Raw genomic sequence first — 25675 nt, forward strand, 5'->3', positions numbered from 1 at the left:
ATGTAGCAGGTGGATGTGACCCCCCTTGTTGAAACATACTGACAGACATAACAGTGGAGCAGAAGACAAAGACAGATAGATAGATAGATAGACAGAGATGCACGCTGGTATTTGACATGGTTTTTTTTTCTTCCCGAAATTTTTTTTTTTTTTTAATTTTTGTATGAAACAAATATTCATAAAAAAATTGTGCTTTGCTGAATAACTTATTTCTATTCAGGCACCCCTACTTAGCACCACAAGCTTTTTTGACTGGTGATGTTTCTGTTATTACAGCAGGCATATCACTTTGCATCTACTTAACATTACATTAGTATTCACAGTCCATGAAAAAAATCCCACTGATCTCTTTGGAAGGATTTAACTTGGAGAATTAAAGCTGCAAGCAGCATTGGTCAGGACCTCACACTCTAGCCTGTCGGGATCAGATCATTTTGCTTTTTAAAAATGAGGGATAATTATAACAAGTGTGGTGTGCTTTTATTTTGAAAGATTGATTGACAGGATGAGAACTTTCTGCAGGGTGAGACATGTCTGTCTTGCTCACACCTGTGTCATCAAAATCATGCAAGTTTTGGGCCCATTCACTTGAATTTCAATTAGTAAATTGAAAAGTCCTGATGAGTTTGTGTGTAAAATAAATTATTTTCCTAATTTTCATCAAGTCTATTTTTAGAAAAGGACAGACTTTTAACCCACATGACCTGGTGAAAGTTTGATTTGAATGGAGAGACCCACACCTTTTTGAACATTTACTGCTTCCACATAGTTTTAGATACAGACTTCATTTGAACTTTAAATGAGTCATGAGACTTTGACCTACAAATCTTGAATTTACATGTTTTTTCTATCTTTTATTGTTTTTGAGATGTTAGAGTGTGAGTTTTGAAGTCTTTTCTTGCTCCTCCTGTGATTTTATAATGAGTGTGTATTGCGGAATGTTTCACAGCACTGAGGGAGTGACATCACCAGGAGCAGTTGGAGAGGAGGATTTTAGAGAACACTTCTTGTGAAATCTCCTCATAAATCCCATGACTTTGGCCAAATCTTACATTAAAAATAATTTTCTAGTAGGAAATTTCGTGGCGAATCCATTGACACAGGTTTGAAAGTGGTCAGACTTATAATTTAGACATCAGAAGCCTCTGTCTGACACAAAGTTCATGCCCATAGATTGCCTCCCCATTGTTTTATATTGTAAGATGTGATGTGGCACTAAAACTTTCAGGGCTTATTAAATCCAAACCGTTCAAGTTATTACAAAGTTTTTAACAACTTTTTTTCAGCACAGTGTCATAAGTCATGTATCAAGTTTGAAGCTGATACCATTAACGGATTTAATTGGATTTAGTTCAGGGGTGTCAGTGTATAATTTGTAGGTCTTGATGAGACAAATAATAATAGGAACAATAATTCCTACGGGCCGTGGCGGCCATTTTTGTTACATAGGTAGCGCCAGGGAGCGCACATTAGGCGTTAATTTTTACATTTTATCAAATTTTTCACCAGACCTGATGTGCCTGCCAAATTTGGTGAGTTTTTGAGCATGTTTAGGGGGTCAAATTTAGGGTTTAAGTCCCATAATAATAAAGAAAGAAAGAAAGGAAGAAAGAACGAAACAAACAAACACACGAAAAACAATAGGGTCCTCGCCCTTAGGATATTGTCTTCTGACTTTTGGGCTCGGCCCCTAATAAATAAATAACAGACTCGATACGAACACACACACGTGTACTGGGCATACTAGTTAGCTTACATATGTCATGTACATGTCACAACCAGTGTCTGATCCTTCAGTAAGCCAGAATTAAGCTCAGTCTAGGGGGATCCACCGTGTCTCCCACAGGTTGCCAAATCTTAAAGGAATATTCTGATTCATTTCAACCTGATATATTTCCCATATATTGTGGCTCTATGTGTCATGCTAATTTTGCTCTCTCCAGCTCCATGACCGAGATTTGGGTGATTCACAAAAAGACGTTTATTGCAAACAGTGACGGACATTGTGGCAAACTACTGAGATTCCTGCATCTTTCCAAATAAACATAATTTTTACATGAATCGCTTCAAAAGTTTGTTTCTGAGTCTGAACAAAAGTAAACACAGAAACTAGCTGTCTGTAGCAGCCATTATGACTGACCGTATAGAGATCTGTATCCAGAGCAGCTTGCCAGCTAACCAAACCACTCTGCATATTCATCTACGCAGGTTGGTTTGTTTACGTTGGAAGCTGTGGATAGCTCAGAATCAGTTACTGCTAATGATGGGCAAAAATTAACAAACAAATCTTTTTGAACAAATCTTTTTAGTGTCCGGTATGTACCGGGTCAGCCTGTCAAACGTACCGAGTGCTCATGAATCCTGGACTTTTCCCTCTCATACCGCCCACACCCACTCACTGTTATTGTAGGGTACTGCTCACACTGCCTGCCTGCCTGCTATAGTGGTGCAGTTGCTCAAAACATGAATGAGCACCAATGAATAAGCAGGAATCATGGTCTCAAATGAGAATATCAGTGAGTGACTCGAATCGAGATAGCCTGGCAGCTACTCACTGAACAAGATCAAATGAACCGTTCTCTCGAACTAGGACGTGAACTATGAGTGAACAAGAAGCGATTTATTTGGACTCGAATCTTGACAGGTGGCAGGTTAAATTGAATGAGACTGAACAAACTACTGCTCTCTCGAACTAGGTCTGCTACCTGCCCCTCAAAAAGACTGACAGAATGTTGGTCAGTGTAACATCACATTTCTGTAACATCTTATTGAGCTTATATAGCCTACCTACATACAAGTGGGATGCTGAATCAATGCATTTAAATTAACATTTTATCTTAATGTATATGATGACTGGTAATGCACTGAAGAGAAATATTGTGGGGCAGGCAGCACTAGCTGTCGAATGTGCATGTACTATAACTAAGTGTCACAGAGAAACTGACAGCATATTTTGCAAAAAGTATCAAAACGTGAAAGGTTCAATACATTTACATGTATCAACTCGAAGGAACTGATACTGTGAAAAGAATGGGTCCGCCCATTACTATTTCCTGCTAAAGAAGTAACTTAGTAGATGGAATAAAATGGTTCCTGCTTGCAAGTTCCCAAATTGCAAGGATAAAATGACAAGATACACACTGTGCAGCATTAATGGACTATACCGCTGGACAATAGAGACTTAGGGCCCTATCTTACACCTGGCATAAAGCAGCACCAAGCGCGACACAAGTTTCTTTGCTAGTTTAAGACTGATGCAGTCGTCGTTTTCCTGTCCAGCACGTTGTTTAAATAGCAAATGCACTTGCACCCATCAGAGCGCCCATGGGCCTGTTGGTCTCAAAATGAGGTGTGGTCAGGTGCATTGTTGGCGCTTTGCTGTCTTGAGGCAGCAGAGTGCGATTGCACTATTGACCAACAAAAACCTGGTCTGAAGTCAATGGCGCAGTGTTTCACTGTTATTTTAAGGGTGCATTATCAAGATAGTAATATGCGCCTACATAAGAGGGTGCACAACATACACTCTGCTTGTTACACACACAGGACGCGCAGCAGTGCACAAACATGCAAAAGATCACAAATAAAAGGATTACAGTGTGAAAGACTATTATTGTGTACATCAACAAAACCAAAGCCTTTCTTACTACTTGGCAAATGCGCCATCATAATAGCAATCCACCAAGGTGCAAGCGTACCTGGCTTTTAAAGGAAATGGGAGATGACACTCTGATTGGTTTATTGCATGTTACGCCGAAAACACACCCATGAGTAATTAGGAGACTATGGACAACCCCTTTGAACCATGCGCCTGGCGCATCGACCATTTTTTCCCCCTTTAAAATAGCAAAAGTAGATTTAGACACACCCTGAATGCACTTGTGCCACATGCTTCAGACCATGCACTACAGATTGTTAAAATAGGGCCTCTACATTCTGTAATTCCTCACACAGTATGTTTCGTGTTGTAATCACATTTTTCTTACCATGTGGAGATTTCTTCCAGTTTATTTTGTAGAGGTTAAACAGTCTCCAGGATGACAGTATTGATAAATGCTGTAAATCCATTTGTATTAGTTGCATAGCTGGGATTACTTTCATCCGTGGATTTTCAGAGTCTGGTAGCTACAGATCACATCTGCAGAAAAAGTTTCCTTCTTCATTCATCAGAAGAGGAGTGACCACAGGAACACCAGCAGTTTCCCTGAGGTAACCATTACTGTACATTGACTTTCCTGATGGCCCTGTTGATTTTCTGCCTCCATACTTTGTTTTTCTTCTTCCATTTGTTTTAGCTCCTCTATGTACTTCAACTCAAATAAATATGGTTGGCCAATGTTGGGTCTCACTGGCTGACCACATGTTTCAAGACTTTAAGAAACAAAGGGAGTCCTCAAGAAACTCAGTCTCTCCGGAGTCTGTATTTGTTCGCACCTAATTGTGAACCCCACCCATGGACCCAGGCATGTTTTGCTCTTTTACTCATTTTTAATAAATGATTTTGGATATACATGCTGTCTGTTTAATGTTGCACAAGAGTGAATTTTGCCAACCTCTGTTATGCAAAGAACTCCAAAATCCTTCAACCTTAACTAGCTATTATTATTATTGACCATGTTTAGCATAGATATGTGACACCATAACACCATAATAATAATAATATATATATATATATATATATATATATATATATATATATATATATATAATTAAAAGAAAATCACAGAAAGCATGATATGGTCCCTTTAAGGACCAATCATTCATTGGTCCATCCCATTCAAACAAATTTTCAAAAAGCTCATAAAAGCATTAAGCAGGATTTGACTACGTTGTCTTTACTTTTTGACTGCATTAACTCTCAGATTGTCTTTTTTGTCTTCATTTGTTATAAAACCATACTGTTTTTGCAGGAGGTCATGGTTTTTCTCCTCTTTTCAAACTTTATATGGAATGCAATCTGTCAATAATACTGCAGACTTCTTTAGTTACTTCATTCAGTTACATTTTGTCAAGCTGTATGGTTCCTCTTAACTTGTTCTTTTCTTTATCCCATTTACCAATTTGTATCAATTTTGCCCACTCAATAACAGTCCCTACCCTACCTGCATCCAAAAGTATTACAACAATGCAGAAAACAAATGATCAAACTCGAGTACATAGAAATGTCTTACCTTACTTAAAATAAAAGGGGTCATTATCATACAGTCCTTCTGTTATTAACTGTAGTTGCGTTCCTGATAACTATCATCTCCGTATCCACCAGTCACTATGCAGAGTGCAAGGTTTCTACACATTTCTAACAAGGCATTACCATAACTATTGAAATGTATGACAATCAATTTTCTTTTTAATGGTGTGTCAGACATTTCTAATTACCCCAGAGTGCCCCCTCTAGAGTGGTATGTGGACTCATATTGCCAAAAATTAGAAAATAGTGATTTTCAATGCCAACATCAAGAATGATCTGTTAGTTCATCAAACATACCGACATTAGAGCTAGAGTTCCTCACTGCAATTATCACTCCACCTGAATGCCAGTTTTGCCAAACAAATATTTGGAAATCCATCCCCTAAAAATTTTCCAGCATATCCATGGTATCTATATCACTTGTTTTAGTCTCATTGAAACACATATTTTTTACATCTTTCAATAAAGTCAGTAGTCTCTTGTTTGTACCCCATGTCTGTTCTAGATGTCAGTGCCAAAGGATTTGCAATCCATGTTGTCATATCCAATGAGGAGAAAATTATTGGAAGTGTTGATGGTGGCATATTGGACATCCTTCTTGCATATAACTTTGACATCTCTGATGAATGTGTGTTGACAATTTCCCCCATATTTGAAGAGCCTGTACCTCAGGGTTGTGAGATCCTCACTGATGAAGATATTCTTACAGTATGCATCATTTCTCAGCATTAGTTTTTTCCTCATTAACTCCACTCTCACAAATATAACTATTATGGGTCAGATCTCACCCTGCTTCCTTGCTCCATCAGGACAGTGCACCGTGGTGATATTGTTTCCTTGATACTTGTAGCTATCCACAGATACCATAAAGTTGTTTCTGCACTGCTCTAACTATTGCCAGTACCACAGCTTTAATAGTGATCAGCAAGATTTTGTTGAGATCTTCAGTACCAAAATCAGCCAGGACTAGGGTTGGGCGATAAAATGATAAAGATAGTTATCGAGAAATAACTTTTCCTCGATAGAAATATAAGACATTGTTGACAATGTCAATAGAAGTCATTCCATTCATGTTTTGACAGACAACACAAACATCCAATGATAATGAGAATAGCGCTGTGCCGAACCAATCATGTGGCTGGAATAGAGTTACAGACAACCAAATTTAAGCGGCTGATTAAAGTAATTGACCCTCGTTACAACTCTCTGGCCGTAAACATTACTCTCAGACGGCACTTCCCCAGTTATACACGGAGTGTAGAGAGACCGTTGAAAAGGAGCTGCAAAGTGTGTCATTCTTCGCTACCACATCGGACTTGTGGTCAAGTTGCACATCTGAACCATATATGAGCCTCACTGCCTACTTCATTGATCGAGATCGGAATTTAAAAACCAAATGTCTTCAGGTATGCCTACTTTTCTGAAGACCATACAGGCAAAGTCATCGCTTTGGGACTGACAGAAACACTTGCATCCTGGGGACTGAGTGAAGACAAACAAGTCTGCATCACAACAGACAGTGGGACGAACATAGTGAAGAGTACATCACTCAACAACTGGACACAGCTGCCTTGCTTTGGGCATGTACTTCACTCAGATATTGGTAAGTTGGTCAGGAGAAATATATACAATTACAATCATATACAAATGTAATATATATGATATATAGTAGTTTAGTAGTATTTTAGTAGTTTTTGTTTTTAGGTTTAGTAATTTTAAGTGTAGTAGTTTTTCAGAATTTGAGCTTTATCTCTGCACAGAAATCTTAAATTAATTAAGTTTAACTTGTCTATTTATCTTTTATTCCTCAGAGAGAGCAGGAAAAGAGGGTGGAGCGAGCAGTGGGGGTATGTAAGAAAGTGGTGGCTGCCTTCACTTTCTCCTGAAAGAAGAAGAGAGACATGGTGATTGCTCAGGAGGAGCATCACCTACCCCAACACAAGCTGGTGACAGAGTTGCCCACCAGGTGGGGTTACGTGAGAGAATGAATGGAAGGGTGTTAGAGCAGTACAAGGCTATCTCTCAGGTACTCAGTGCAGATAAGAAGACCAGGCACTTGGTTCCCACCTGGCAGGACATGGATGTGATGGAGTCCATGCATGAGGCCTTAAATCCACTACTGGAAGTCACTGAATACCACTTGGTGGATCCACGCCTCAAAGTACAATACATCAAGCCAGAAAAGATCAATGCCATCAAAATGAGAGCAGTGTCTGAGATGCTAGAGGAAATCCACCAAGACCCATCCACTTCAGTCAGAACAGAGGAAGCAGGAGAAGAAGAGGGAGAAGCAGCTGCAATGCTGCCCTCTCAAGAAACAGAGAAAGTCATTGGGCAGTTTCTTTAAGAAATCACACACCAGCAGCACAAGACTCAGCAATAAAGAGACAGTGGAAAAGGAACTTGACAATTACCTGCTGGCACCAGATGCAGACAGAAATCGACCACTTGCAGTGGTGGAAGATACACGGGAGAAATTTCTCAAGAGTAAGCTGCCTGGCAAAGCATTATTTGTGCATCCCTGCAACCAGCACCCCCTCTGAGAGAGTTTTTAGCACAAGGGGTAATATTGTGACCTACGACAGGGCAACTTTAAAATCTGAGGCAGTAGACAGACCTGACTTTCTTGCTTTCAACCTGTAGTAGGGTAATGTCTGGTCCAAAACATTGACAGCAATGAGAGACAGTACTGCACTAATGGGAATGTCTTGTGCCTTTCTTTTTCTTTTGCATTGGAGCATAAGCTGACCACAATTAAGTGAATGTTTTTGTTTATGTTCTCCTTTGTTTATATTTGAAAGCTGCTTGAATTTGTACTGAGGATATATACAGAATGTTTTTTAGTTTTTTGTCTGTTTATTTGTGGGGGGTTTTCCCAACAATTTAAAACAGTTTGAATATATACAAAGGATACAATGAAGTAGTTGTTTTTTTATAGATTTTATTTTGTATTAATACCTACTTTATTTATTTGGAACTGACCAAAGAATTTAGTTTGTGTTCTCCTGTAAAACCTCGAAGCTCTTGACTGGTCAGAATTTAGACTTTTTTATTTTGTATTACCTATTTTATTTATTTGTAATTGACTTTAGTTTTTACATTTTGTTTATGTTCTCCTTTAACACTTGAGGCCTCTGAGTGGTCAGAATTAAGATTTTAGTTTATTATATGATCATTTTATTTATTTGAAATACAGTTCTACAATGTTCTACAATACATTTGTCATGTTTAACTTCTGACAGAAAATAAATAACATTTTAACCAATATTAACCTTGTGATGTCTTCACATCTCATGTAGGAGTAAAAAGGAACCTTTAAACTTGACAGAAATAGTTATTTGATTTATATCGTGATATTGATATCGACTTATATGACAAAAATTATCCTGATAAGATTTTGTTCCATATTGCCCAGCCCTAGCCAGGGCTGAGACAGTTTCAGCTTAAACTGCTGCCAATATATCTGTGTGCATAGTGTCCCTCTGGCGTCCACCTTACATACTCTTGAACATGGCTTCCTCCTCCTTGCTTGTCTTGTACCTATTGGTGAGAAACACTCCAGGTCTTTTAACCCGGCCCTGTGCTCCTGGTGTTGTCCTTTGGGTGGGTGGCTGCATCAGACAGGTGTCCTTCAGTTTTGGACACTTGCTTGCTTTCTTTGCCCTTGGCCCTGTTGGACTCCATTAGGTCACTGTACTCAAGGTGCCATCACGCTTATGTTATCTTACTTAGGGGTGCAGTTTACTGTTTTTTTTGTACCCCAATGAGTATGCCATTCCTCACTCTATTGTGCCTCTCCTTCACTCAGGATACACTCAAACACTGTTTTTGCTAGACAATGGACACATTAGCTTAATTCTTCTTTAATGTTGTGTGGCCTGTAAATCATGTTAGGCTACAAAAGTTATTATCTAACTGGTGTACTTACAGGTGTTGTTTTTCCCTGGAGAATGTGTGTGAAAGGTGTTTGATGTTCTCAGGTTGGTGTTCCTCAACATGGGGATGGAGAGGGTCCAGAACTTTACTAACTAGAGAGCAGATCTTCTCCACAACACTGCTTGACTGCTTGACTTCATATACCTAGAAATCCCCCAAATACACACACACACACACACACACACACACACACACACACACATACACACAATCAAAGTTACTATATATATATATTGCATTTCTAAAACACCCCTTTTGCGTATCACTTCTCAACATAAAAAGATCTGAGCTGTGCAATATTCAGTTATTAGGGCAGGCTGACAGCACACACAGCACCCCCCCCCCCCCCCCCCCCCCCCCCAAAGTTCTAGCAGGACTTCAGGGACTGCAATGGTCTCTGTCTCACTGAAACATGGTTTACACCTGCAGTAGTACCAGTAATACCAGTACAGTACCAGATCATGATAAACAGTTGCCTGGGTTCTCATGACATCACACAAGACGGGGGGCTCAGGGAAAAACAGGGGCAGTGGGGTCAGTATTATGGTGAACATGAAGTGGTGCGGCATGAAGAACATTAGCTGGCTCTCGGACCTCAGTTTGCATATCCCGGAGTACCCAGCAATTCAGTTTTATATATTTAATTTATTTTTAACTCAAAACCATGATCACATGGTGTGGAGAACAAACAGAACATGCAATAATAACAAAACAATAGCACATGGCATGGCTTAAGCACAACAAATGTTACTTAAACAAAGGAAGGACATTCTTCAAAAAGGCACCTAATTTACAAACTTTTGGCTTGTCTGATTGTAATAACGAAATTAATTTCAACATAGATGGGCAGTTTAAATAGTACTTTGGCAAGTACCTTTCTCTGTATTACATCATGCTTACATTCTGACATTCAAACAAAATATATCTATCTAGCTGACGGTTGTCATTACAAAAGTTGCAGATCCTTTGGTTTCTATCCAGCTCATTATATCTTTCAATGACCTTTTGGAATTCTGGTGTTGTATTTTTGGTTTCATACAATATACTTCTCCAATATAAGCTCTTGTTTAAATCTACATAAAGATCACTTTAAAGATCACTTTGCCACTCCTGCATGAACTGATCATTTAATTGAATTTTTTTTTTTTATATATTAAAGTGTTAATGAATAAACTATCTTATGAAGGAGCTTCTTACACTGGATCATAGACAACTGTGCTGACTACTGAGCTAAACCAAGTGCATCACCATCATGCAGACAAACCTCTGCTTATTTATATGCCCATAACACAGCAAGAGCACAGCGTGTAATGTGTGGAGAAGAACTTCAACAGCGATTATTGCTTTGCACTTTTCATTTATTGACTATTTTTCACAACCTAACTTTGTGGAAAGGAGAAGGGGAACAACAGGTTATGGAGAGTCCCTTGGGAGCACTCTGCGCTTGTCAGTAGCTCAGTTCTATCTCTGGGGAACACCTCCGGGAGTGATGTCCAAATAAGGAAATGTGCATCATGTAGCAGGTGAATGTGACTCCCCTTGTTGGAACCTACTTACAGATGTAACAGCAGAGCAGAGGAGAGAGACTGAGATAGCGATGTAACTGACCTGCACGCTGATATTTGACATGTTTTTTTTTCCCCCGAATACAAATAATTTTTAAAATATTTGTATGAAACAAATATTCATAAAAAAAAACCCACTATTTGTGCTTCGCCGAATAATATATTTGTATTCGGGCACACCCCTAGTATCACAATTGGTGGTCCTTTACAAATCCACGGCCCTCCACTCCCTGAGCAACTGCTGTTCTACTTTTATATTTTTACATCATTATATCAGCTGTTTCTACATTTTTGTTTCTATATATCCACATTTTTACAACAGCTGTTTTGTTTCTTCTATTTATGGATTGGTTTTACTTTTATTGTTTGGTTTTGTAAAGGAACAGGAATTGCTTTCCAGATTTTGTCATACCCTTTTCTTGAAATAGTAATTTTGTACTTACTGGTAAACTCATCAAAGGATAATAAGAGTCTGTCTGAATTTAGTAAGTCATACACAAATGTTAAACCTTTGTCATACAATTTAGCTTTATAAATTGATTTTCTATATATGGTAATAACAATAAGGAATTGTGTGGTGAAAAGCTGTGGGTAAATATCATTTTTCCATAAAGTAGTGCTTGTTTGTGGAAGTTAGACAGTTTTACAGGAATTTAAGACACCTAAAAATCACATTTAAGCAAGAAATCAATCCCGCCAACATTATTAAATATTTTGTTAGGGATATGGTACCATATAGATTGAGTTTGAGAAATACATTCATTTAACCGTTTGACTCTGAAAGCCGCAATTAGAGCTTTGAATTCCATGGCTCTCAATCCCCCATTAATGTAATCCCCGACTAAATGTGATTTGTGTAAATAATGACTTTTGTTTCTCCATATGAACTTAAAAAATATGGAGTTAGATGACTTTATCACTTTTGGTGAAGTGTACAAAGAGTGACAATAATAGATAAACCTTGATAAACCTTCAGCTTTAGACAAAAGAATTTGACCCAATATAGATAAGTCTCACTTGAACCAATGAATTGAAGACTTTTGATCACCTTTCAACCTGGGAATAACATTTAAATCTTCTCTACAGATTTTTTGTTATTACTAAACCAAGGTATTTTATCTCTTCTATAACTGATATATTGGCTATGCTACTCAGATCACTGCTATGAAGAGTCATAAGTTCACATTTTCTAAGGTTCATAGTCAGACCTGATGCTTTGCAGAAAAGACTGATCTTATCAATTGCTTTTGTAACCTTTTTTTTTTTTTTAAACAGTGGTGTATCATCAGAAAATTGACTAATTATAAATTCTTTTCACAGTATTTCAATACCATGAATATCTGGGGAGTTTTTAAGGAATATCACAATCAATTCTGCAGCTAGAATAAATAATAAAGGACTAATCGGGCATGCTTGCCATATTCCCTGGTTAATTAGGAGTCTATTTGAAAAGTCATGGCAAATAGACACACTACTGTTAATATCATTGTAAAACATATGAATTATGTTACAAAAGTTTGTTCCAAAACCAAACATTTCCAAAGTTTTAAATAAAAAGGGGTGTTCCAAGGTAACAAAGGCTTTAAAAAAAAATCTAAGAATAAAATAAAGTTATCATGAGGAATCAGTGATATTTAATCAAGAAGATCTAGGATTAATCGAGTATGATTATGAATATGTCTCCCTTTGAGAAATTCAGATTGTGTTTCATCAATTATCATACTTAGCCCTTTTTTAAGCTTGTAATCTACACATAGTAGGATAATGGGTCTCCAATTGTCTAAGGATAATTTGTCTTTGTTCGGTTTAGGTATAAGTGTAATTATGCCTTGTTTCATGGTAGGTGATAAAATAGAATTGTTTATACACTCTTTAAAGGCATCATAGATCAGTTCTCTAATTTCAGTCCAGAAGTGTTTGAAGAACTCTGTTGTGAGGCCATCTGGGCCCGGTGACTTTCCATTAGGCATCTGTGAAATGGTAGTGCCCAGCTCAGCTATGGAAATTTCAGCTTCTGTTAGAATTCTCGTCTCACCTAGCGGTGCAAAGGCCCTATTGGATCTGAAGGAATTATTATTAGGGCCCGAGCACTGACCAGCACGAAGCCCTCTTGTATCCAAAGGAATTATTATTATTAGGGCCCGAGCACTGAGCGGTGCGAAGGCCCTCTTGTAATTGAAGGAATTCTTCTCTATTATTAGGGCCCGAGCACCTAGTGGTGCGAAGGCCCTATTGTAATTCAAGGAATTATTACTAGGGCCTGAGCGTTGACCGGCGTGAATCCCTCTTGTATCCAAAGGAATTATTATTATCAGGGCCCGAGCACTGACCAGCGCGAAGCCCTCTTGTATTCAAAGGAATTATTATTATTAGGGCCCGGGCACCAAACGGTGTGGAGGCCCTCTTGTAACTGAAGCGATTATTATTCTCTATTATTAGGGCCCAAGCACCAAGCAGTGCGAAGGCCCTATTGGATCTGAAGGAATTATTATTATTGTTATTATTATTATTCCAAAAAAAACACATTTTTGAGGGCCTAAATGTGCACAAAAAGTTGTTAAACTTTGCACATACATCAGAAGTGGTGAAAAATTTGATATTTGTGACTCTCTGTGGAAAGATGTTGCCATGACGACGCAGCGAATTTCAATGTTTCGCCATGAAATTTCAAAGCCTTATAACTTGACTCCACATAGTCTGATCTTTTCCAAATTTCATATGCTTGTTAAGAGTCCTGGTCTGAAGACTTGTACAGGCCCATATTTAGTGACAGTCCTAGTGCCACCCACTGTTGACATGAAGTAACATGCGACATATTTTGTCTAATTACTCCTAGTAAATTTGGCTGATGCACCTGAAATTGACTCAGCTAAGATGTAAGATGGTGATGCTACATTCTGCAGCTCATGACCCACAATCAAACGCCGATGCCATGGCGACACATTCTTTGCCATGAAATATGATGCTGTTTTTGAGGGGCAAGGCATGGTTCTACAGTCACGAAACTTGACACACGTCTGGAGTGACACCAGTTAAAATTTTGTATAGATCATTGGCATGGCCCTGGCAAAACGGCTCAACAGTGCCTCCTTGAAAATTTCAAAAGTGAAGCCCTGCCTTCCAGATTAACGTAGAAAAACGAAATTCACAGGGCATATGTATCATGTCCAGACGCACAAAAAAGCCTCTGGAGTCATATGCTAAATCCAACAGGAAGTCAGCCATTTTGAATTAACTGTGCAATTTTTGCTCTGTTTTTGCCATTTGCAGGCGTTGTAATTTAACAAACTCCTCCTAGAGATTTGAACCTACCTTCTTCAAACTTGGTTGGCTTCATCTTAAGACCTTTATGATCAAAAGTTATCAAAATCATGAGTTTTCATGGAACGCCCCTGACCTGGCGTGCCAGTCAATTTGCATGTCTCGCCATGGAACAGGAAACTGTTGTAACTCCACTGGACTTTGTCCATTCTGCCCCAAATTTCACAAGCTTGATTGGAGTCCAGAGCTGAACACATCGGCATGTCAATATTGAGTCATACTCATAGCGTCACCTACTGGCAACAGGAAGTCAGCGCTATGTGACAAACTACATCTGATCCACATGGAATTTACAAGTTGTGGTCTACACAAGATATATGGCAAATTGACATATAATTAGTGGGTGCGCTCTAGCACCACATAGTTGACACAGGAAGTGGTATTTAACTCCATTGTGCAACATCAGATATTCATCACACTGCATATGCATGTCAGGCAACCTTCACTAAATTTATTGCTGGATGAATGATGCACTTTTGTAGCACTGTCTGCTGGCAACAGGAAGCAAGCCTTATGTGACAAATTTCCTTTGATTTACATGAAATTTAAAGTGTGTGCTGTACATTTGATATACATCAAAATATAGGCTTTTTCCATTGCCACTTTTGGCTACAGTGACTCAAACCATGCCATGTTGATTTGCGTTTACAAAGTGAAATTTGTCTATCCATCATTTTACAGCTTAGACTTTGACCATTAGTCATAGCCATGATGTATACAACCCGCTGCTATTTGAGTCAAGACAAGCACCTCATCAGTTAAAAGACACACTGTATAGGTGATGGGCATGGGTGTGGCAGAATGGCTTGACAGCGCCCTCTACAATATTTCAACGAAGCAGCCCCTGCGCCACATCAAGCCTACATGGACAAAAGTCGGTACACACATGTATCATGCCAGGGTGCACAAAAAAGTGTCCTGGACCCATAACTTAAACCCAACAGGAAGTCGGCCATTTTGAATTTAGTAGTACATTTTGGCGTTTTTGCATGTTTATATTTTAATGAACTTCTGCCGCAGAATTCATCATAAGAACTTCAAAATCAGCGTGTGTCATCTAGACTAGCTTGTGATCAAAAGTTATTAAAAGATTTAGGTATCTTTGAAGTGCGTGGCCGTGGCGTAGTGTTGAGTCTTGATGTTTTGCCATGACAGAGGAAATTGCTATAACTTAAGTGTAAATGCTCCAATCTGCACCAAACTTCACATGTTTGATAAGAGTCCCAGCCTGAATACATCTACGTGACAATATTCCATCAGTGTTGCAAACTGGCTCAATAACACCCCCTCCGAAATTTCAACGAAGCAGCCCCTGTTGCATGTCAAACCTACATGTATGAAAATTGGTATCAACATGTATCATACCAGGGCACACAAAAAAGTCTCTTGGACCCATAGCTTAAACCCAACAGGAAGTCGACCATTTTGAATTTACTGTTCAGTTTTTGTGATTTTCATGCCTGGTATTTTAGTGAACTCCTACAGAATTCATCATAACAACTTCAAAATCAGTGTGTGTCATCTAGACTAGTTTATGATCAAAAGTTATCAAAATCTTGAGTTTTCGCTGAACGCCATTGCTGTGGCGACGCAGCAAACTTTGACGTTTTGCCATGAAGCAGGAATTTGCTGTAGCTTGAATGTACATCATCCAACCTGCACCAAATTTCTCATGCTTGATAAGAATCCTGTCTTGAACACATCTACATGTCAGTATTGAGTCATAGTCATAACACCACCTACTGACAACAGGACGTCAGCCTTATATGACAAACATCATCTGATTCACATGAAATTTTCAAGGTGTGGTCTACAGTTGATATACAGCAACATGATGTATACTTAATGGGTGTTCTCTTGCACCACATAGCACAACTCCTTCGTGCAATGTTCAATAAGAGTCTCGTCCTGAACACATCTGCAAGTCTGCAATAAAAGCCTTTGAATGCACTGCACTCCGACGTGCGCAAGGGTGCAAAGGCCTGATCATCACTGCTTGCAGCTTTAATTTACTTATTACCTTTTTGGCCTGTGTATTTTTTTCAGATTCTTTCTGATCAATTCTATTCACCGTCCTCAATCCATCTTGCCCTTGAACGAATAAAAGCACCTTTTGGCTTTTCTGTGTAAAGGTCATCTCATTTTGACTACAGCTGATGGAGTTTGAGGTTATCATCACTATTCAGATGAGTTTAGTTAGTAGTTTGGTAGTTCATTTTGGATGTAATATCCACCTGTTTTTTCTTCTTAAATTGGCCAGTTTTTTTCCTTCCTGAATGCCAGTTTTCCTAACATTATATTTGAGCCATTCCCATTTATTCATGGGGGGATAAATCACCTTGTAGCTTGACCTTACTGATTAAGGATAAAATCTTTTTACAAAATGAACTGCTTTTCAGTAAGTTATAATTAAATTTCCAGTGGAATATCCTTGGTTGTGTTAAACTGTCCATTGGGCGAAATAGATAAAGTAATAACACAATGATCAGTAAGGGGAGAAGGGCAAATATCACAGTCAGAGGACATTTCAACAAAATTACTTGTTATTAACGACAAATTGAATCTAGAGCATTGAGTCTGCCCTGTGTTGTTCCTCCATGTGTGTTGCTTTTTTCCTGGATTCATTTTATGCCATATATCAACAAGGTCAAGATATTTGGAAAAATCAGAAATCAAAGGGTTAAATGAGTGAGTGTTGAACTGAGTAGGAATTCTGTCTTGCCATTCATGAAGGAACCAGATTAAAGTCACCTGCAATAATAGCTTTGTCTGTTCAGTATACATTGCAGTATACAAACTGCACAAACCTGCGGAGGTGCACTGCAATGCCTGATAAAGGCTTTAGCCTTGTCAAGCTCCTTCTTCCCTTCAAGATAATAAAATCCAAAATATGTCCAAATGATTGCCTTCATTGCCGATGGGGCAGGTTGTATTTGGTTTTCTGACAAGTACTCCATTGCTCGCGGTCTCTCCATGACACACACTGGAGTTGGGTCTGGGTGAAAACTGGCGCAGCATCATTGCGCCATCTATGGGATTTAGTGAGCTAACTCATGTCAGGTTTTTTGTGCACCCCTACTTCACAGTATCATCAACAGCAACAACCAGACTCACGGTCCGTTAACTTCACAACAAACAGCACTGAGGCTGAAAATAACATGCTTTTTAATAGCCTATCTCTGCCCAAACTTAAGCCTCTTACTTGTGTCGCTTAAGGAAGCGTAGGGCGTATTTCAGTCCATCTTTCTGGGCCAGCTTAGTTCCTCAGCTTGGATGCTGACGGGGCAGTCCTCTCGCTCTGTTGGCGTGTCCACAGCAGCTGATCCGCAGTGGCGTTGCAGGTGACACAGTTGACTCAGTTAAAGACAAGCGGGGCACAATGGTTATCCTTTGTCTTTCTTCTGCAGGAAAGGTGGAAGAGCACTGGGTTGCACAGCAGTTTTCTTTGGATCCAGTAACATGCTCGGTTGAACACAAAGAAAATTTCTACGTGTACAGTGAGGTTGAGATGGTGCAGCCTTGTTACAGTTTAACGTGCATATAGGAGTTACTTCCTCATAGCCGTGGAAACAGCTGGAAGGAGCAACCACTGCTGGAAGCACAGTTCAGAGAGCGCGTCCGATGTTTATACTCTCAGTGATGTCACGGCCGAGATGAGGAAATCTCTGGGAATTTCCATCAGGTCTTGTCAAATTGGAGCTGAGAATTTTACTCTCCTGGATTTCACACCTCGGTGTGAGTTGAGCAGAGCATGAAGTCTGTTTGGATGTCTTTTGTTGGACTTGGTGCCTCTCTTTGTTATCGGGCTTTATGACTGCATGCAGGCCTGCCTTTGTCTCATGTACATGGTGTATGAGGCCCAACAGCAATCAGTTCAGACTTGTACCACTTTGAAAGTGATAATGAAATATTACTAGGTCCAACCTAATAAGATTGCCAAAACTTGTGAAAAAGAGGTAGTGGTGTGCTTGAGGACTGCCTTGATCATATAAAACTCAATAAAAACGCAGGTGCTCTTGAAGATAAGGGTCATCACATAGAAAGAAAAAACAAACTTCAGGCACTCATGCTTGGAGCAGGAATAAAAAACTCTAGGATTAAGTTAAAAAGCCTTATTCAACATGGCTACTTGCAATAAAAAATGGTCGAAACCGGTTGTTTTTTTTGTTTTTTTTGCAAGTATCCATGTTGAATAAAGGCTTTTTAACTTAATCCTAGAGTTTTTCATTCCTGCTCCATGTATGAGTGCCTGAAGTTTGTGTTTTCTTTCTAATAAGATTGCCATTGTGATTTCTACATAAAAGTGATTATTCAGAGACCGACGTGTTAAATTGCGATCAGATTAATGTAAAGGGGTGCATGTCTTACAGGGGTTATAGGCCCAAGTAATGGGTAGGGCAGTGAACAGAACTCCCCATACACAGCCAGTATTTGCAGTCAGGTGCTGGTCAGTCGCAGAAACATCTTAGGAAAAGGTCAAAATTAACCACTAAACACTGAAATTACATTACTGTGACTTTATTATTATTTATTACTGTGCTGAGCAAACCAGAAGAAGCTACAGGCGAAATGTATTGTTTGCTCATAATAAAGCCACACTAAAGTCATTTGAGTGTGCGGTGGTTAATTTTGATCTTCACCCAATGGGTAGGGCAATTAGGGTATTAGTTTAAACCTTAATGTTTGGAAATTTGACTGGGAATGCAATTCCTTACTGTAATGTACTGTACAGTCAGCATAATCAGTTGATTCAGTTGTTGTTTCACATGTAATTTGAAACATTATCTTGATCTGAAATGGAATGGGTAGCAGCACAGGGCTCAGGAGGGATAACTTGATAATTTTAAGGCTCAGGAGTCTTGTCAATGTGTTCAAAGAGTGTACATAGTATGACGTGGCTCTTTAAAGCAATACAGATGTACAAAATAGATATCTTGTGGCTCTTAAGTCTCTGACTTTTTGGCTGCACCTGCGGGAGGAGATTGACAGAATGGAGCAGAGAGGGATGGGAACCAGCACCAGACCAGTTTCAACCCATCCCGCTGTCTCCAGTGACAGCTGTGTCCCTCAGGACAGCTCAGCTGCCAATCATGCTCTCGCTCTGCTCCTACTGTCAAACCAGGTCACTGCTCAATTCTCATTATCTCATAATAATTTGTAAATTTCTAACCTTCAAGAGAAATTAAAATGTAGCGATATCATGCTACACCATTACTTACTTTCTTGGTTGGATTAAATGTCTAGCAGGAGTTCGTTCAAATACAACGCCTAGAAATGGCAACAGGTGCGCAAAAATCACAAAGTAAATTCAAAATGACTGACTTCCTTTTGGACTTAGGGTATGGCTCCAAGAGGCTTTTTTGTGCGTGTGGACATGATACATGTACCTACCAGATTTCTTTCATGTACGTCAAATTAATTTAATTAATTTTAATTGGAAATTCTCTAGGGTTCGTCCTCGAGTCATTGTGCCACACCCAAACCGAAAACCCAGACAACTAAATACACCCTGTCTGATGCGTGTGCAAAGTTTTGTGAGCTTTCAAGCATCCCTAGGCCCTCAAAAGCAGCTTCCTGTTTCATGGTGAATATGTGGCCATGGCAACAGCTTTTGATGAAAACTCAAAAGCTTCACTATTTAGCATCATCAATGTCTTATGACTTAGCTGACCAAATTTGAGGTGGATCTGTTTAACCTCCTAGGAGTTGTTAGTAAAACCATGGGGCCTATAACTTCCTGTTGCCAGTAGGTGGCACTATTACTATCGTTCAATACAGGCCTGTATATGTCTTCAGACAGGGACTCTTATCAAACATGTGAAATCTGGGAAAGATCTGACCATGTGGAGTCGAGTTAGTTTGTTTTGCAATGGCAAAACATCGAATTCGCTGTGTTGCTACAGCAACGGTGTTCAGTGAAAACTCACAATCTTCACAATATAGCATCACCAAGGTCTTAAGGCTTTTTTGACCAAATGTGAGGTGGATCTGTTCATCCAGCTAGGCACAGGTCATAAAAGTACAGCACATGTAACTTCCTGTTGCCAGTAGGTGGTGCTATGACTATGACTCAATATTGACACACAGATGTGTTAAGGTCAGAACCCTTATGAAGCATAAGGTTACAACTTCCTATTTCATGGTGTTACACTGAAATTTGCCGCTTCACCGGCAATGGTGTTCAGTGAATAAGAAGAATTTGATAACTTTTCATCACAAAGGTCGTTAGATGACAATGACCAAATCTGAAGCTGGTGGGCTTAAATCTCTAGGAGTTTGTTACAATACAACACCTGGAAATGGCAAAATCTGCACGAAAATTGAAATGAAATTCAAAATGGCAGACTTTCTGTTGAATTTAGGGTATGGCTGGATGAGGCTTTTTGTGCATCTGGACAAGATACATGTGTCTACCAAATTTCATTCATCTAAGTTGATTTTGATTGAGGGGCTTCAAATTTGAAATTTTGTAAGTGGCGCTATGGAGCCATTTTGCCACGCCCATGCCAAAGACCCATAAAATATTTAATTTTTCACCACTTCTGATGAATGTGCAAAGTTTCATTAGTTTTTGAGCATGTTTAGCCTCTCAAAATGTGTTTCTTTTGGAAGAAAAATGATAATTAAAGCTGCAAGCAGCGATGATCAGGCCCTCGCACCTTTATGCACGTCAGGGTGTGCTGCAGTCGAAGGGCTTTTATTGTGGGCATGTTCAGGCTCTTATCAGACGTTGCACAAATGAGTTAAATGTCACTTCCTGTGTGCACTATGTGGTGCTAGACAAAAGCCTCTAATTATACTTCCTGTTGCTTTATTTCAAGTGTAGACCACACCTTGCAGATTTCATGTGAATCGGATGATTTTTGTCACATAAGACTAAATTTCCCGTTGTCAGTAGGTGGTGCTACAGAAGAGGGTCATTAATGCAGCAACATATTTAGTAGAGGTCAACTGAAAGGCATATGCTTTTTCATGAATATCGGACGTTGCACGAAGCAGTTAAATATGACTTCCTATGTCCACTATGTAGCGAAAAAACATAAACTAGTCTAGATGACACACACTGATTTTGAAGTTGTTATGATGAATTCTGTAGGAAGAGTTCGTTAAAATACAAGGCATGAAAATCACAAAAACTGACCTGCCTGACTGCCCTGGCATGATACATGTGTGTACCGATTTTCATACATGTAGGTTTAACATGTGGCGTTGGCTGCCTCGTTGAAATATTGTAGGCACTGTTATTGAGCCAGTTTGCATCACTGACGGAATATTGTCATGTAGATGTGTTCAGTCCGTGACTCTTATCAAACATGTGAAGTTTGGTGCAGATTGGAGCACGTACACTAAAGTTATAGCAATTTCCTCTGTCATGGAGAAACATCAAAACTCAACGCCACGCCACAGCCACATGCTTAAACAATAGCTAAATCTTTTAATAACTTTTTGCACAACTAGTCTAGATGACACACTGATTTTGAAGTCGTTATGATGAATTCCGTAGGAGGAGTTTGTTAAAATACAAGGGATGCCAAATCGCTAAAATTGACCACTACATTCAAAATGGCCGACTTCCTGTTGGGTTTAAGCTATGGGTCCAGAGACTTTTTTGTGCGCCCTGGCATGATACATGTGTGTACCGATTTTTGTACATGTAGGTTTAACGTGGTGCAGAGGCTGCTTCGTTGATATATTGTAGGGGGTGCTCTGGAGCCATTCTGCTACACCCATGCCTGCCACCTATACAATATTACAGACTTTAAAACCTGTCATGTGTGTGCAAAGTTTTGTGAGTTTTCAAGCATGTGTAGCCCCTTAAAAACAGCTTCATACTTTGTGGTGAACAATGTGTTGCCTGGGCAACGGCTTTTGATGAAAACTCAAAAGTTTCAGAAGTTATCATCATCAAGGCCTTACACCTTGGCTGACCAAATTGTATGTGTTTCTGGCTAACCTGCTAGGAGTAGTTAGCAAAAGAGTGGCACTTAAGACTTGTTGTTGCCAGTAGGTGGCGCTATGATGATGGTCATGTTTTTGTGATTCATTTTATCGTTCTTTTAATTTATACAGGGGTCAAAATTTTATTTTGCTGTTAACATTCTTTTTTATCCTTAGTTGTGTCACACCTTGTAAAGTAGGTTTAGATATGAGAACTACAAACTGATCATTGATTACATTTCTGAGATATCACTGCTGACGATTGATTACAGGTCCATGTGATGAATTACTGACATGAACAGTATAAAGAGCCATGCAGCTGTGCGTAATGATCGTGTGTAATAACAGTGTCTTCATCCGTTTATGGATAATTGTGGGAGTGGAAATGAGGCTTGTGTACGTGTGCCCAGTTCCACAATGACTGAGATTTATAAAACACACAACTTTATAAATCTGATGAAAAGCATGCGCATGCATATTTCTGCTTTGTGCGTGCACACAATTTAAGTCATGAATCTACACATGCATCTAGCCCCTGCTGCCTTCAGATGCTGCAGGGATTTAATGAACTGAAGAAGAAGCTTCTCATACAGTATAAAGCAGCTGTCGACATCACCCACATTCACTTACAGTTCAATACAGATACTTGGTTGGGGAGTGTTTAATTATAATAACTTATGTATATGTCATATATTAATCAGTTATTGCAGCACATTAGTGTATTTAGTATTTAGTTCGCTCTTGTTGATAAAATCACTAAATGGCAGAGGAGTGACTTTGCTCCGGAAACAGACATGGTTGTGAGATGTCTAAGACCCATTTTCCACAAAAACACCAACAACTCGCTTAGTGTCGCGCCTGATGTCATTTTCAGCTGATTTGATGAAAGTAAACACAGTGTACGCCCACTGTGCTCTGGTGTAGCACTGGATACTGACTGTGTGAGACTGGATAGTGAGCACTCCTTTCTAAAAAAAAGCTCAGGAAATCCCACTTATTGTCAATGCACCTCAGTAAGCCATACATCCCCTAAATGTCCTAGGTCAGTAGTTTCTGAGAGTAAATTTTCAAGCTGTGATTATCCTAGATGTCACATTAAATCCTCCTTGACTCCATGTTGTAAAACAATAAAACATGAAAAATTCCAAGAGGGATGAATGCTTTTTAGAGGACTTTTATAGATTATCTCTCTCTCTATACATATAATAAGCAAGCAAGCAAGCATAATAACATAGATATAAATAAATAATAAATAATAAAGCAATAAAGCAACAATAAAGCATAAATAATAAATATAACAATGAGTGAGACCAATTTACATTGTGAGTACTTTTATTAATTTTATTTTGAATGCAAGACTTGTACTTGTTAAGGAGTATTTTATATTTTTGTATTGCTACTTTTTGAGTAAAAGCAGGCCCAGTACTAGGATGAGGTGACTGAGGAGGCTGTTAAAAATTGTGAGGGTGGATTTTTTTCTCATAAAATAAAATTCAATTATTTGATTGATTTAATAGCCTCAGAAAAGCATAACAACGACATAAGGTTACTGTTTCAAAATGAAAGAATACATTTCTTAAGTAGACCAGAGCACAAACAGCACTATCCATGGTTCTGAAACAACAGTGGGGCTATCCTTTCTTCTGAAACAACAGCTCGATATATATATAAATTTGCCCATGTCCCCTTATGGACTCCATAGAAAAGTGATAAAAGAAAAGTGGATTCTTCATTCTTTACCCCAGACAGAGACAATGAAGAGAGACCATAAATCTTACCCTCTTGGTGGGCATCTTTAGCTTCATGAACTCAGCCTCTCGACAGAGAACATTCCAGGGAGCATGGATCTTCACAAAGCACACTCCTGGAATCTTTGCCTGAGACATACAATGCACAATGTATGCAAAAAAATATGTGCCAAGTGAGACAGAATTGCATCAAGTACTTGCACAGTGTACTGTGGCTGATCCACTGAGCAATCTGGACCATGAAAGGGGAAAGTTCTATAAAGATACTGCCCACTTCCTTTGTTTTCTCTACCAAATTGTCACAAAAACATTTTTTGCAAAATTGAATTGCTACAGTGTAGTTTTAAATGCTCTAATAGGAACTTTCAAATGCAGGGAAAATGTTGTATGGAGAAGCATAGGCACTATCCCTGGCTTTATGACCGTCACAGGATTTAAATATGGCATGATTTGTGGATATACCATATCATTTGGACATGCTCAGCAAAGACTCTCCTGACTTGATCTTATACACGCTCCCTAGCCCTTTAGGACACATCTGGACACAAAAGGGAGATCAGATGCATTTCCCTCTGTGCTAAATGCTCATGCATAAGATGGCACGCCACACATCAGATTCCATAATTAAATAAAATATCAAATTAATAGTGAGCACCTAACTTACTGGCTCATTCATTGTCAACTCACAGTTTGAAAGTCCCATTAGTGATAGATCAAGCAGCATCTCAAACAGATGATTGTACTGTGACAGACTGAAATCTGATCTGAGAGAGGAGACATTTGGAGGTTTGGGAAACTGTGCCAAATGAAAAATATCCCTATAAGGCAGCACTGACATTACTGGCATGTCAATGTCTGGATTAACTGTTCAGGAAAAATACAGGGTCTAAAAGATTTTCAGCTTGTAAAATTATGTTAAATAATAATAATAGTAATAATAATAATAATAATACATATTTCATTATAAATCGTAAATAATAATTCCATAAAGGTTTGTGCAAACATCTGCATACAGCTTCAAAGCAGAAAATTGTGTGAAACTCAAAGTTTCTAAATTGTGTTGGACACTGAAGTTACACATGCACACATACACAAGGGGAAACTTTGGGCTCTTTTACACCTACCTCGTTTGGTCCACACTTTTGGACTTTTCAGCTTGATCCAAACCAAAATTACAAGTGTGAAACCTCCCCCAGACCACGCACTGATTGCAATTTTCTTGGTTGATTCTGGTCTCCAATTTTTTAAAAGTCTGACCTACCAAGTCCGATTTTTGCTGATTCTCATTTTCTTTCTTTATAAGAATTAAAAAAGATTTTTGGGGATTTTTGGACTTGAAGTTAGTCTTAAAATCAGGACTCAAGTCCTGGACTCGAGTACTACAACACTGCCTGAAGATAAAGAAACTGTAGTCTATATAGTATAATATAATATTGTAGGACTTTAAACCTACTTTTATTAATTAATTACCTTGTAATGACCAGGGCACCATATCCTAAAAGGAAATCTTTAATATCCGGAGGAAACATTAAAGCTTAAATTCATTTCTCAATTTGATCAATTAATCAGTCTCATAAAATCATTAGCTCTTTTCAAAACAATGACTTCTGTCTTCTGTGTTCAAAGGAAACCACAACAACTTCACAACATTTATTAATGGTTAAACATCTTAATGATATATTATAAAGCATAGGATAATAAAACACAAGAATAATAAGGCCTTTAAATGATAATAGAAAAAATCATTTAAAATAGTGGCTCAAAGTGTGTGACTTGGGGCTAACATGAAGCAATGGAGAATGCTAAGGAAAGCTAACTCGACTTCTCTAATGAAATTATCGTCTTAATTTTACTTTAATCGACATCAACCCTTGATCACAAAGCCATGTTATGCCTTACTTTTGAAGAGTTTTGTTGTAGTTGATGTGTGTTGGTTGCTTTTTGTTAAGGCAATAATTTTAGTTATTTGGTCAGAAATGGTC

At 38.7% G+C, this 25675-nt stretch overlaps 1 protein-coding gene across 1 annotated transcript in view; it reads right to left on the reverse strand.

Annotated features, from left to right (window-relative positions):
* LOC121897579 (anoctamin-1-like) overlaps positions 1-25675 on the reverse strand; it is a 165777-nt gene that overhangs the window by 119271 nt on the left and 20831 nt on the right. The window contains exons 4-5 of the mRNA XM_042412150.1: positions 23724-23822; positions 9114-9265 (exon numbers count right to left, since the gene is read on the reverse strand). Coding sequence (XP_042268084.1) covers positions 9114-9265; positions 23724-23822 — 251 coding nt within the window. The remainder of the gene's footprint in view (positions 1-9113; positions 9266-23723; positions 23823-25675) is intronic.

The sequence above is a fragment of the Thunnus maccoyii genome, chromosome 5 (assembly GCF_910596095.1).
Source record: "Thunnus maccoyii chromosome 5, fThuMac1.1, whole genome shotgun sequence".
Classification (NCBI taxonomy): domain Eukaryota; kingdom Metazoa; phylum Chordata; class Actinopteri; order Scombriformes; family Scombridae; genus Thunnus; species Thunnus maccoyii.